Genomic DNA, 13661 nt, shown 5'->3' on the forward strand with positions numbered 1-13661 from the left:
GTGTGCATTTGGGGTTGGCTGTTGTTGTTTTTTAACGGAAAATGATTTCCTCCTCCGATTTTAAGAGTAAATTTCCTGTGGCAGGAAAAAAATTGTGGGACACTCTTGGAATATGCAGCGGCTGCAGTCTGAGGTCCCCCTCTCCCCCAATTTTCACCTCTTCCGATCAACACAGAATACAGAACAGTGTGTTTTGTCTTGCTAAATCCTCACCGCTGAGTTCCATTTCCGGCTGAGATGTTTGGCAATAGAAATGCCAAAATCTACCCTGGCCCATCAGTAATTTTCTGGGAAGACCTGGCTTCCTGCCTTGTCAGCTCATTTGGTGTCTCCAGAATGTCCTTGTGTTGAAGGTAACAACCACTCTACCCATTCTCCTAGACCGAACTGCTGTCCATCATAGAGCGAATTATGGATGAGTGTATCCCCAAGGAGCGTCATGGCCGTGACTATGTCATCAAATTCCCCGAAGACCTCCTCGTGGACAATCTCCGAAACCACATGCTGTTTGCTGCTGAGGTGAGCCGTGTGGGAGGGATTTCATGCAATCATTGAGCTGTAGAGTTGTACGGGACCATGGGGGGTCATTTGGTTCAACCCTATGCAATGCAGGAATCCAGCCCCTAGCCATTCCTTGGGTGGGCTCAAACCACCAAACTTCTGGTTATCAGCCGCAACCACTGTCCCACCTGATTTGGTGGACTAGAACATTCAACCACTCTTTGTATGTTCTGTTCTTGAGTACAGCTCCATTTTAGGCTACAAACATGAACAGCTGGAATAGTGGAAACTCCTAACGCCTTGTGTATCTAGTGTCATCATCTTCTCCTTTTCCTCTTTCGTTACTCACAGCCTGGATTCCTTTAGCTGTGATTTCTCTGGCTCACCTGAGTAGATGATAGCTGTGCGCTTGGGAATTTTGCTTGCTTCATTGGGATGTAATGTGGTTCCGTTCCTGGAGTTAGGCTTTGGCAGTTGCTGGGGGGCTCATCCCAGCCCTGAAATAGCTTGTGTGATATGGCGGGAGAGGCAGTCAAAGGACACGGAGTGTTCCTGAGCTGTCACTATTCCTTCCTGTGTGGTGTAGTGGTTAAGAGTGGTAGACTCATAATCTGGTGAACCAGGTTCACTTCCCCGCTCCTCCACCTGCAGCTGCTGGGTGACCTTGGGCTAGTCACACTTCTCTGAAGTCTCTCAGCCTCACTCACCTCACAGAGTGTTTGTTGTGGGGGAGGAAGGGAAAGGAGAATGTTAGCCGCTTTGAGACTCCTACGGGTAGTGATAAAGCGGGATATCAAATCCAAATTCAAACTCTTCTTCCCTCCAGTGTTTGATGGCACGCACCTACATTGATGTGGACGAAGCAGATGGGATACGGCTGCGACCTCTGGCCAAGGATCTGCTGTGCAGCTTGGAGTTGGTGCGGACGGTACTCCGGGAACAAAGCCTCAACCAACCTGGACCCTATTCAGAGCCTATCCGCAGGGCATTGATTCGTTTTGATATGCTCTTTGCTGAGTTTGAGCTGAGGTGGGTGCTGAGCAAACCTGCTTCTCAGAGGCATCTGATTGGCAGCTGTATAACTAGAGAGGTCTCCAGGCTGATCCAGTAGGGTTCTTACATTCTGACTATTTTTCTCTTTATAACTAATATTTATATACCATTCTATCATGCAAAGGTTCAAGGCAGTGTACAATAATATTGATACATAAGAAAAACTCATTAAAAAATTAAAATCAGAGAGCATCAACTGACCGTTACGGAAATATGTATTCTGAATTGTCTTCATAAGCCTGGTGGAATAAAAGTTTTCAGCAGGCATTTAAAGGTTGAAACAGAAGGTGCTGGCAGAGCATTCCACAGGACTAGGCAGATCACACTAAAGTCTCTCTTTTGTGTTGATGTCAAATGTGTGTCACCAACATGGGGGAACAACCAGCAATACTCCTGCAGGTGATCTCAGTGATCAAGTTGGGATATAAGGGTTTAGGTGGTCCCAAATGTGCCCTGGACCTAAGTTGTTTGGGGCTTTGTGAGTTATCACAAGGACCTTAGGCTTGTTTCAGTAATAGATGGGCAGCCATTGCAGATATTTCAACAATGGTGTTCATGTTGTGTGTACATTATTTCGCTTTAAGGAATTGGGCATGTCCATAGGCTGACCTTTTGAGGCAATGCAGTGGATTAAGCTAAGGAGCAGAAAGTGGTTCAATGTGGGCAGAAGAGGAGGAAACATCTAACAGCTACTTTTTAAATATGAAAACGAAAAGATGCTAAAAAACAACCTGGCCAGAACCAATAAAAGTAGTGACTGGGCAGCAAGGGGAATCTCTGGAAAGGACCACTGCTGCCTTCTGAAGTTTATGCTGCCAAATTGTGAGTTGCAAAGGGAGACCAGAAAATTAGGGCTATGTCTTGGGCTTGTGTGCAAGGTAGGTGCTGAGAGTGGTGGCTAAGCTGGGTTTCAAAGCTTGTTTCTCTTTTCCAGTTACGTGTCATCTTTAGTCTCGGTGAAGTCGCCCGAAGAAATCTATAGGCAGCAGGAGATTGTTGTGCTCTTCTGTGAAACTGTGGCTAGGTGAGGATTTTGCGCTCTGTGGCTTGGAAAGATCCTTGGGCAAGCACTATCTACCTCTCCAATAGAATGAACGTTCATTTTATTTTATTGTTTTTATTTTATTTGTTTAGATGTATTTATAATCTGCTTCATGTTTTTTATATTTCTTGGAAACATACAGCATAAAATACAAACAGTATCATTTTTTTAAAATACAATCATTTTCCAGAACCAACAAAGCAGTAGAATAAAAACATGTTTTAAAAAATCAAGAGATTAAAGCATAATAAGCAGGGTCTTGTTTTATGGATCAGAGAAAACCTGGGCACAAAGATGGGTCTTTACAAAACCTTATGACGCAGACCAGCCAATGCTCCTTTTTGATGTGGGAAGCTTGGCTCAAGTGAGGTCTAGGATAATTATCTACTTGGACTGGGGATTTTGACTTCTGCCCACGCCTTCCTTCCTCATTTCCTGCCCCTTCTCTCCCTCACTCATCTAGAGCTCTGAAACTTGGCTACTTGACTCAGGAGACGATTGATGGGTATGAACCGCAGCTGATGTTCACCATTCCCCGCCTGGCCATTATCAGGTATGTGGTTTTACCTGTCATATTTTGGTTGAGTATAGAGCCTGGTAGCTCGATAAACTCGAGACATGTGGAATGTTCAATCTGGCAATTATAGCTGCCAAAGCTGGCAAGACTAGGTGTGCATTCTTAACCGAAGAAACTGGGGCAAGGCACATTTGTCTAAAAGGAGGTCTCTCATTTTACCTCTTCCTTCGTGGTACATAAATCAGCTACACATCTATAAGTTCCTCGGCTCTTGCCAATCTTCTGGGCAGCAGGAAGGTGTGCAATGGCATCTTGGCAGTCCAAACATGTTCCTCTCCCCGTCTCTCATGTGTGTCTTCATGGTGGTAGGGAGGATGTGAAACCCCCAAAAGTTGCCCACCACTGCTCTGGCTCATGCAGTTGGGAAGATTGCTTTCTTGTGCTGTATTTAAAACTTTCGGACTGTCCCTCTCTCCAAATGGCCATCCTCCCTGCCTATTCTTAGTGTGTGTGACTACTTTAGAGGTGGGATGACTTTCCCAAAGCCAGCTGTTGCTCCTTTAGATCCTGGTTGGGGCAGCTACTGCCTGAGGTACCAGCACACAGTTATTTGCAAGTGGCCCTTTCCCACCAGTTTTTGCCTTGTCAAATTCCACTCATGGTGGTTCTTCAAAGTACAGCACTATTTCCCCATCTCAGCAGTAAGTGGCTGTGCTACTTTTGAGTGGGTAACACACTGAAAGCTCCTTGGGAAACATAGCTGCTAGTAGGAATTTAGAGAGTGGCGGGCACAAAATATAGGCAGAGCAGTGGCATCAGAGCTGAATAATGCACATCTGCTAACTAACCGAAAAAGTAATTTAAAGTTAGGGAAATTTTGCTATCTTGGAAAAGAAATTAAAAGAGGAAACCTGGACAAGGTTTACTGCAGTGTCCCAGCTTTCATTTTGAGAATTCTCTGCCCAAACGATATGAGGAAAGAGCAATTCCCATTCATCTTTCCCCATTATTATTTTGAAAGTTCTCGCATTTTGGGAAAGACCCCCCACCTCCAATAATAATTAATGTATTAGGAAAAACATACATAGCAGCAGTAGATCAGGAAATCCAATCCTCCCTGTGTGTTTTGTTTTATTTCTTTGCCCCGTACACAGTGGTCTTCTGATCTACCCAGATGGACCCCTCAATTTGGAGCGGAGGCCTGAGGAGATATCCAGAGTCTTTAGCCCCTTTTACATATTGCTTAGAAAAATCAGGTGAGTGTCTATAAAAGCAGCTGTTGCACAGGAACTCAACTGGAACTTCACCAGGTTAAGAAGAGTCTGGGTCTTTGTGGAGGGGTTTGTGTTAAGAACCCAAGCTACGTGTTCAGCAAAATCACCTGACTGCGGTGCTTTAGTGCAGTCACGGGAAGGGCTAATATAGCTCATTTGAAAAATGCAATCCCTGCCACCCTGCAGTCTGAAGCTGCGCAATCCAAGAAGTATTCTACCACATAACTTTGCTGATCTTTGATCAACTCAGTTAAATGGAAATTATTGCATAAATGTTACTGGTGTCCTTCTCCTGCAAGCAGACATGCAGTTAACAGAGGATGAAGCAAGATGTTCTGGATACATGATCAGAGTTTGTGTGCATGCTGGGGGAGAGATGCAGCAGCAGGTTTCCTCATCAGGGGGTACAAATTATATGCATTTGCACATGGTGTGCCGGGCATGAGCTCCTTTTTGTGAGCTTGGTTTCCACATTGCACTGAAGGCCTACCATAACGAGAGTAGATCTGACCTTCCTTCCAGGGTACTGCGTGAGAGCTGGGTTATCCAGTCTGTTCCTTTAGGGCAATTTCAGTGTCTTGTTTTCCTAGATGCCTCCTTTATGAGCCTTCTCCCTTATAGGGATTTGCTGCGTGTGTTGTCCAAGGAAGAACTTTACATGTTGGAGAAGCGTGTACTGAATGAGAGCACTACAGATTCACAGCCCTTCAAGGATATAGATTCTCCTGACTTCCGAGGTGCTGCGACACCACGTGTCTCGGCTGTCCCAAGGTATGACCAAGAACCACTTCTCTTCACCCACCCGCCCTCAGCTCAAAATATTGGAATCTGAGATTGTATGCTGATTTCATTGGGCCCATTGTCCGTGTGGAAAAGATTAATTGCTGTGTTCCGCTTTACTGCGCACCAGATCATGATTGTGCACCACCACCCTGGATCACAATTTAGGTGTGGTGTGGGGAGACTGATATAATGACAATAATATTTTTGGAAAGAGGAGGGTTAAAGTGATTGAGCTGATTCCTAGAGAGAGAGAGAGAGAGAGAGAGAGAGAGAGAGAGAGAGAGAGAGAGAGAGACATACCGTAGAGAAGGAAATGCTAGAACACAATCTAGGAAATGGCTAGAGCAATCAAATCAGAATAGCAGCGCGATAGGCCATCTATACTATACACCTGAGGAAATTTTGTAGCTTTTCTGTTGAGTAAAAATAAAGTTGGATTTCTGTTTTGTTTGTTTTTTTAAGTTCGGGGGAAACAAAGCTAAACAGGGAAAGCATAAGAAGGGTTTGTTTTGTTGACAGTGTCATGTAGGTGCTCTGTAAAAGTGAGCTAACAAGGCATGGCTCTTCCACAGTAAATCCTTAATGTGGAAGCCACTAAAAGTGTTATCCATGACAGCATCAAGAGCATGGAAAGGTTTCATCAGTACTTCTGCAGGAATCAGGAGTGCTTGTAGGTTTTGAGCAGAGTGTGGACTACATGAGAGGTAAAGGAGTAATCGAAACTTTGCAGCTAGGTGGCAGTACAGTCGTACCTTGGTTCTCTAACACCTTGTGATTTGAATGTTTTGGCTCCTGAAGGCTTCAAATCTGGAAGTAAGTGTTCCGGTTTGAGAACATTTTTTGGAAGCCGAACGTCCGACACAACTTCCCATAGAGTGCAGGGAACTCCTGTAGCCAATCAGAAGCCACGCCTTGGTTTTCAAATGTTTTCGGAGAGAACCAAGGTAGTTGACAAACCCTGTCAGAGCACTACCTCTTTCAGCGTTTGAGGAGTCAGTGGCTATTGTCTCTTGGAAACGTAAAGAAGGGATGCAAAAATCTTAGCTGACCCAAAGCTCATGTGGGAACATTTACTGTATATATTGCTTATCCTTTCCTTGGCATTTGCTTACCTGGCATTCATATATTTAGGGAAGATGATGCCTTTGGGTGGTTGTTGTTTTTTGAGGGGGGGGGAAGGGAGAACTTTGAAAGAACAGGAGTGCAGAAGGTGAGAGAGTAACCCCGTAATACCCATTCTAATGCTGCTTGTTCTCTTCTTAACAGGCAGCGTGGGCAGGGGTCTGGTAGCACCAAGGCAGGAGTGACCACACAAGCTCCGCAGACGGCTCGTTGGGCAGAACTGCGAGCCCGTTATACCACTACAGAGGACATGATCCACACACTGTTTGTCTGCATCTCTGGTGAGTACCCTGTTTTTGCTGGATAAGGGAGGTCTCCATCAGCCAATATCCCATAATGCAACTGGGGCATTGGCTGGCAGGTGTATGGTTGGCAGCAGAAGGGAGTTTTATATATATATATATATATATACAGACAAGCCTCTGTAGATTCCCTGATTTGGACAAACTGGACAAGTGAACAGGTGTTCCTTATGTTTGGAATGTAGTCCTACTATTCCTGACCATTCCTGCTGGTCAAGATTTTGGAAAGGAACAGATATGTCCAAGTGGAAGAACAGCGTACCTGATCATACCTCCAAACAAGCTTCTTGTTACCCTGTTGTGGAAGAGATCTTGGCAGGAAGCAGTTGGTTTTCTAGAATCAAATAAGCTTTTAGGAGGAGCAGGGCTTGAGATAAAAGTCCCCACCAATATTGCTTATGCTACATGCAAAATGTCTCGGTAAAGCATCCCTTCAAAAATCCACAACTGACAAGAGATTGTTTGCTTTTCCTGCCCAGTTCCTCCTCAACACTCCCCCTTTAACATGCCCACATTTCCTTGGAAGCCAACAGTGGAGGCCCATACTCCCATCTGTTCTGAACAGAGGAGAGGTGCAAAGACCTTCTCTGCCCGAGCAGTAGCTATTGTTAAGTGCCTTCCTCCTGTGACACTGATAGGATGGCTGATGGAGGGGCTTGCCGACACCACTTTGCCTCTCCTTATCTTTTAGCTGTGACAGCTATTTTGCGGCATACCATTCCGCTCACAACAGCCATTTTGTGACCGTTGCTCGTGGCAGAATTCTCAAAATTCCAAATGTACCGCCTAGCACACAAAAGGTTGGCGACTCCTTAGTTAAGCATCACAGTGACTACAAGCTGTAATATCCCGATCTGGATATGATGGCAAGTTAGAACAAGTTGTTCCACATGCCATTAAAAATAGCTCAGAAGATGGCAGCTATTGTATTACATGATTAGGGAATAGCATCCATTTTAATAAAATATATATTCATTGGGGCAAGTACTTAAATTTTGCATGACTCAGCTGAAGGTGCTTCACACACATTAGCTAAGAAGCCCAAGAACTTGCCTGTAAAGCAGGCAAGTATTGCCCCCATGTTGCCTAAGGATTTTGAACTGTAAGTTTTGGTTCAGCTCAGATACTGCATGAACTCTCTTGCCTAGCCTTAATCCTGAAGGTTTAGCACCTAAATTGAGAATTAGTCTCTTCGGCAGGAGAGAGTAGTGAAAAAATAGTATCCCGTTGGTTCAGAATTGAGATGGAAAGAATTGCTTGGTTAGAAGCTTGTTGACTACTGTTTCCCTCTAAGGAAGGACTTTTGTGTTAGTTGGCTAAAATCTACATGTTTATCTCTTGCCCTTGTGTCATTGTGCAATGGATATTACTCAAATTGCTGTGTTGTGTTTGGGTAGGAGTGGCAGACCAGCTCCAAACCAATTTTGCAAGTGATCTGCGTGCCATCCTGAAGACTGTATTTAAAATTGTGACATCCCGGGCAGAGGAACAGGAGGTGACAGACACTGGCCGTGAGTGACACTCCTTGACTCGTGCATGGTTTCATAGCATTTCCTTAGTGTTTGCATGTGCAGAAGCTAGGTATGGCATGGACATGTAATGCTGCTCCACTAAAAGTGCTGGGCAGTCATGTTAGTGACACATACTGAGTCATTTATACTGTCATGCAGCCTTCCCCAACCTAAGGTCTTCCAAATTAGTATGACTAACGGTCACAGATGGGAATTGTATTCCAAAACTTATTGGACCAGCAGGCACCAGATTGGGGCTGGCTGTTTGTAATACTTAAATCAATCCTACTTAAATTTCAAGGACTCTGGGGCTGTTTCATTATTTTCTATTTATTTATCTCAACATACATATCTTATCTCTCTCTCCTAAAATCAGACTTGAGGTGGCTTACAAAAAATAATAATCACAGAATTCACAAACAAAATAAAAGCAAAATAATAACAGCAGCAAAAACTGTGTAGTGGAAACCGTATCAGCAACCACAAAGAAAAAACTTCATCAGAGGCTGCACTGGGGGGAAAGCCTACCATAATCAATAGAACACTCTTAAGGGTTTGGGGGCAAAGAGGCAACCAAATGAATGTCTGTTGAGAAGTAATTTCATTTTCGGCACCACAACTGAAAAGAATATTTTATCTTGTGCTAATTACTTCTGTTGGCTAATGGACCTCAGAATGAGAGCAGGGCTCCTTTAGCTACATGTTGGTACTGTGTCTCTGGAACTGAGTTTGTTAATGACACCCTTGCTCTAAGCCCAATAAAACATTCTCTTTCCTCAAAGGATTGCTGCTAATTGCAGTGTGACTTTGCTCAATCCAGGTTCCTGCCCCTTCGTCTTTCAGTTGTGCATTAGACCAGTGAGCATGGGGGTGCAAATCGAGGTGAAGAACATGGAGTACTTTTTAGTTCTTCATATAAGCATAGAAAACACACACTCCAAGCACCACATTGTGACTGGTGCTTAGGCATCATCATCCCTCTTTCTCCCTCCCCACTTTAAAACAAAGTTGGGTATGTCTGATTATGTGTCTCCCTCGTAACATGTAGTTGGACCCCTTTTTTAAGGATAATGAATGGAACATTTATGGGAACATACAGCTGAGGTGTCTATGCCAGTTGTATCTTTGCCCTAGCACATATGCCTTTTCCCTGGAGCAGTAGCAACTTGCATGCTTATAGCTTTTCTTTTTTCCTTTTCAGAGGTGGAGGTCCATGTGCTACCAACAGCTTCTCAGCTGGCAGACTGTGCTCTCTGCTCCAGAAGCCGGGGAGGCACTGGGAGAGAAGGTGAGAGCCCAGAATGTGAAACAGGCCTCTTCCTGAGCATCTCTATTGTCCTGGGGAATTTGGTCTGAGCTTCTCTCTCTCACTCTGCCAAGCCTTCAAGAAAGGTTTATCCCATGTTCAAGGATTTATTATGCACAGGCAGGGACCCTGGGCTGGCCTTGCTGACAAAAGGAATTTTGCTCTTTGATTTGCAGTAAGCAAAAGATCCTGCGCAGTCCCCCTCTTGCCTTACATTTTAGGGGCTGTGTTGTCCACACCGTGCCCCACTCTAGAGCCCCATAGCTTTTCCTGAGGCTTTGTGCCTGGGGAGATAACTCGTGACTCCTTGTGAACTACTTTCTGCTTTGTCACTGAATAAACATATCTCTCTCTGGAATTGGAGTTCTCTTAACACATTTTAGCTGGGGGAAGTTTTATGGCTCTGACAGACTTTAGAAGACATGTGGCCATGTCCCCAACTCCCCTTCTTTTCTTTTCCAGATGCCTTAGCACCACCAGACTGGGTGCCAGACAGCACTTGCAGCCACTGCATGGCTTGCCGTGTGCCTTTCACCTTTCTTCGCCGACGGCACCACTGCCGAAGTTGTGGCAAGGTAGGCGATGGGGCTAAATAAGGACCTCCTGGGACTTTCATTCTAGTGGAAGCAGCAGCAGCTGCAAAAGCACCAGGCAGACCATGCCTGTGAACACTTTAACTATAGCGTATCTTGTCGTGGGCCAGGGCTTGGGCTTGGTGTCCTCCATATCTTTTGGGCTGCAACCCCATAAGCCCCAGCCAGCATGGCCCAGTAGTCAGGAATGAGGGAAGTTGTAGTTCAAAGCATATAGGGGGTCCCTGGTTGGGCAAGACTGGCTTACATTCTCCCCTGGAAAGATGCCTTTAAAAAAATATTGTGAGTAAAGGTTGTGCCTGAAAGGATGGCCTCTCCAGATGGGAGGAATGGGGAGAGGTTGCAATAATTGAACAAGCCTGCAATCCAAGGCCCTGTTGGGACCTCTATTAGGTCAATCATGTTTTTTATTGTTTCTTGGCCAAAGGATTAGAGCAACCACATCTCTTCCATGTGAAGTGGGGCTTGCAGTACCACATGGCCCTCGGCTCTATTTGACGCACAATCTTATTTCCTCCCCAGATCTTCTGCTCTCGCTGCTCGTCACACTTGGCACCTCTGCCCCACTTCAAGCAGCTGAAGCCAGTCCGCATTTGTACGCACTGCTACACCACCCACTTGCCTTCCACTAGCAAAAATACCAGTTGATTGGAGCTGCCTCAAACACCTTCTGTGCCTGTGGAGACACCAAAGACTTTGGAATTGGCAACAGCCTGTACTGTCAGCAAAGGACTGTGGGCACAACCACACTTGTCTTATTAGGATGCTCCTGGGAACTTTCCAAAGGCCTTGATGGTCGGGGCAAGAGATGGGAACGCCAGGCTTTAATAGCTGGGGATTGAATCTTTGCTGTTTAATATAAATAACTCCCAGTGGGATTCCTTGGGCTGGAGCTAGAGCTTGCTGCAGAAGATGTTTCGGCAAGCTCTTGTAAATGACAGTAAAAGCATCTTTCCCCCCATTAATCTTTCCTTAGAGTAAATTGTAGCCCATGGAGGGATTGCCTGGTGCTGGTTGCCTGGCTTTTGGGAGAGCCCCATGATAGTCATCAGTCCTGTGGATTTATTTTTGACAAATCTCTGAGGTTGCATTACAAGATTTGGGTGTATGTGCAATAAGGGCTTTATGGAGCCTTTCACTGGAACTGAAAGGCAGGATCTCTAGTTCAGCAGCAACCTTGTGGAGGATAGCCATGACGTTTTGCCCACCAGCTTCTGATACAGCTAAGGGCTTCAACAGTCTTCATATGCAATGTATTTTCTTGTAAAACTCTCCTGCCACACTGTTGTGTGGAAGACGCTTTTGAAGCTTCTCCAGGAGATTTATAGCTCTTTTTTGAAACCAGGCAGAGCTGGTTCTTCTCCTGAATACTTGAATAAATGCTATCTGTTACTGTTGCCAATTTGTCTTCTCTGGGCTAAAAAATAAACACTTTTGCTGAATTAACTGTTGGATACTGAGAGGCAGAATCTGCTGCTACACTTCTTTCCCCAGGAAAATGCAAATACAAACTCTAAACCTTCCTGCTGTGTGTGTGTGTGTGTGTGTGTGTGTGTGTGTGTGTGTGTGTGTGTGTGTGTGTGTGTGGAGTCCCCCCCCCTCCTTCAGCTCACACTCCAGCCATCCCCACTCCTCTCTGTGCAGGTTTGATGAGCTACATCACCTGCCTTTCAGCATCAGATAACCTCTTTGATATACAGTCATACATCGGGTTAAATATGCTTCAGGTTGAGCATTTTCAGGTTACGCTCCACGGGGACCCGGAAGTAACAGAACACGTTACTTCCAGGTTTTGCTGCATGTGCAGACGCTCAAAATGACTTCACACGCATGCGCAGATGCAGGTTGCATTTGCTTCAGGATGCGAATGGGGCTTGGAACGGACCCCGTTCGCATCCAGAGGTGTCGCTGTAAATGGAATGGTAGGTTACATTGAAAGCGTTTACAGGGATTAATTTGTTCATTCAGCCTTTCACATGGGTGTCCACCTTCAGCAATTAATGCTGCCAGCACTTTGGCTGTAATTCCGCCTCTACCAAACCCCTTGATTTTCATCCCAGAAACCCAGTGCAGAACTTCCCTCTGTCCTTCATATGACCATCTCCCCAGCTGCATTTGGAGTGGTGACTATTCTAAAAGCATAGCCAGCTCCACTAGTAAGATTTATTATGAATTTTCATTATAATGCAATTGTCAGCTTCCTCTCACATTTGCTTTAGGAGGTAGTGTAGGAACAGGGCTGACAACAGTTTCCATCAGTGAGGGTGAGGGCAGCAGGGGATTAGGCCTTGGCATAACTTAAGGTATATGATAGGCCTACAGTTCTGTACACCCCTGCCTAGGAAAAAGCCCTTTTGAACTTGGCAGGGCTTACTTGCAGCCGGCACCAATAGGATTACAGGCCTTCTGTTTTACTCTGCAAAATAGCAGAGGATATAATTGTGTTTCCATTTCTCCTTTTCCATTACTGCAATGTTTCCCTGCAGCTACCCATGAATCAACCCCACCATGTCAGTTGTGTTAATATTTTTGCAGCAAAGCCCTGGGAGGCCCCCTTTTCCATAGAAAAACCTTAAAATAGCTTTGGTAGATCTTTGGGCATTTGCAATAGTATTATTAACCTGATAATGCCACGAGCCCTTTTCCTGGAAGGTTATACCCAGGTATTTAAAAGATGATACCTGTTCAATAGGTCGATTGTCAATTCTCCATTTGTGTCTCATTCTGTTTTTAGAGAACACCATAACTTTGGATTTGCTATTGTTAATTGTTAGGCATTACAATAAACAGTGAGAGATCTTAGAAGTTTTCTTAGGTCTACACAGGAGAAGGAAATTAGAACTGCATCATCCGCATATAAGAGAACTGGGAGGAGTGTAGTAGTCAATTTAGGGGGGTGGGCATTTTCTTTCTCCATGTTTCCTATTAAGGAGTTAATATAGAAGTTGAATAAAGTAGGCGCAAGGACACAGCCTTGTTTGACACCATGGTAGGTTTGGATTTCCTTGGGTAAATGGCCCTGTCGGTCACACCTAACCCAAACCCGAATGTTTCCATATAAACTGCAGATGAGACACAGTAGACGTCTGTTTGAGGAGCTTCCCCACCGTGTTTGTCAAAATTATAACCGTGTGGATGTGGTGAAGCGTATACATTCACAAGCCCAACTCTATAAGGAAAATATGACTACCTTATGTGACTGGAAATCAGTCAGGATATGCAAGTTAAACACACACACACACTTACTTTAAATTATGCATGTTCATGTAAACTATTGTATTAAATAACAGCAGTATGTGACAGGTAAACTTTGTTTTCCCTATGAGAAATTATCTTGTTGCACTATAATAGTGAGCCCAGGTTACTTCTCTCACAGACCACTCTTCTTACCCTCCCCAACCACATGAGTTGTGGTGACAAGAGGAGGCCTTAAATTCTCTTGCACCTTTCCCATCCATACATATAGGAAGCTGCCCCAAGGTAGGGCACTGGATGGACCATCTGCCTCAGTGTTGCCCACTGACTGGCAGCTACTCCATAGCTGTCAACCTTCCCTTTTTTTTTGAGGGAAATTCCCTTATTTCAGCGCCGTTTCCCGCTGCTATCCCAGATTGTTAGATATCCCATAGACTGTCTCTGGGACAGGTGAGGCTGCTG

General features: G+C 44.9%; 1 protein-coding gene across 1 annotated transcript in view; it reads left to right on the forward strand.

Annotated features, from left to right (window-relative positions):
• The window catches only part of ZFYVE28 (zinc finger FYVE-type containing 28), a 28318-nt gene extending 16872 nt beyond the window's left edge, over window positions 1-11446 (forward strand). The window contains exons 3-13 of the mRNA XM_081184955.1: window positions 382-519; window positions 1328-1530; window positions 2489-2578; window positions 3060-3149; window positions 4268-4369; window positions 5009-5158; window positions 6437-6573; window positions 7992-8105; window positions 9307-9393; window positions 9874-9986; window positions 10527-11446. Of these exons, the coding sequence (XP_081041081.1) occupies window positions 382-519; window positions 1328-1530; window positions 2489-2578; window positions 3060-3149; window positions 4268-4369; window positions 5009-5158; window positions 6437-6573; window positions 7992-8105; window positions 9307-9393; window positions 9874-9986; window positions 10527-10652 (1350 nt within the window). The 3' untranslated portion in view covers window positions 10653-11446. The remainder of the gene's footprint in view (window positions 1-381; window positions 520-1327; window positions 1531-2488; window positions 2579-3059; window positions 3150-4267; window positions 4370-5008; window positions 5159-6436; window positions 6574-7991; window positions 8106-9306; window positions 9394-9873; window positions 9987-10526) is intronic.
• Window positions 11447-13661: the final 2215 nt, after the last annotated feature.

This window comes from Podarcis bocagei (genome assembly GCF_964188305.1).
Source record: "Podarcis bocagei genome assembly, chromosome: 2".
Classification (NCBI taxonomy): Eukaryota; Metazoa; Chordata; class Lepidosauria; order Squamata; family Lacertidae; genus Podarcis; species Podarcis bocagei.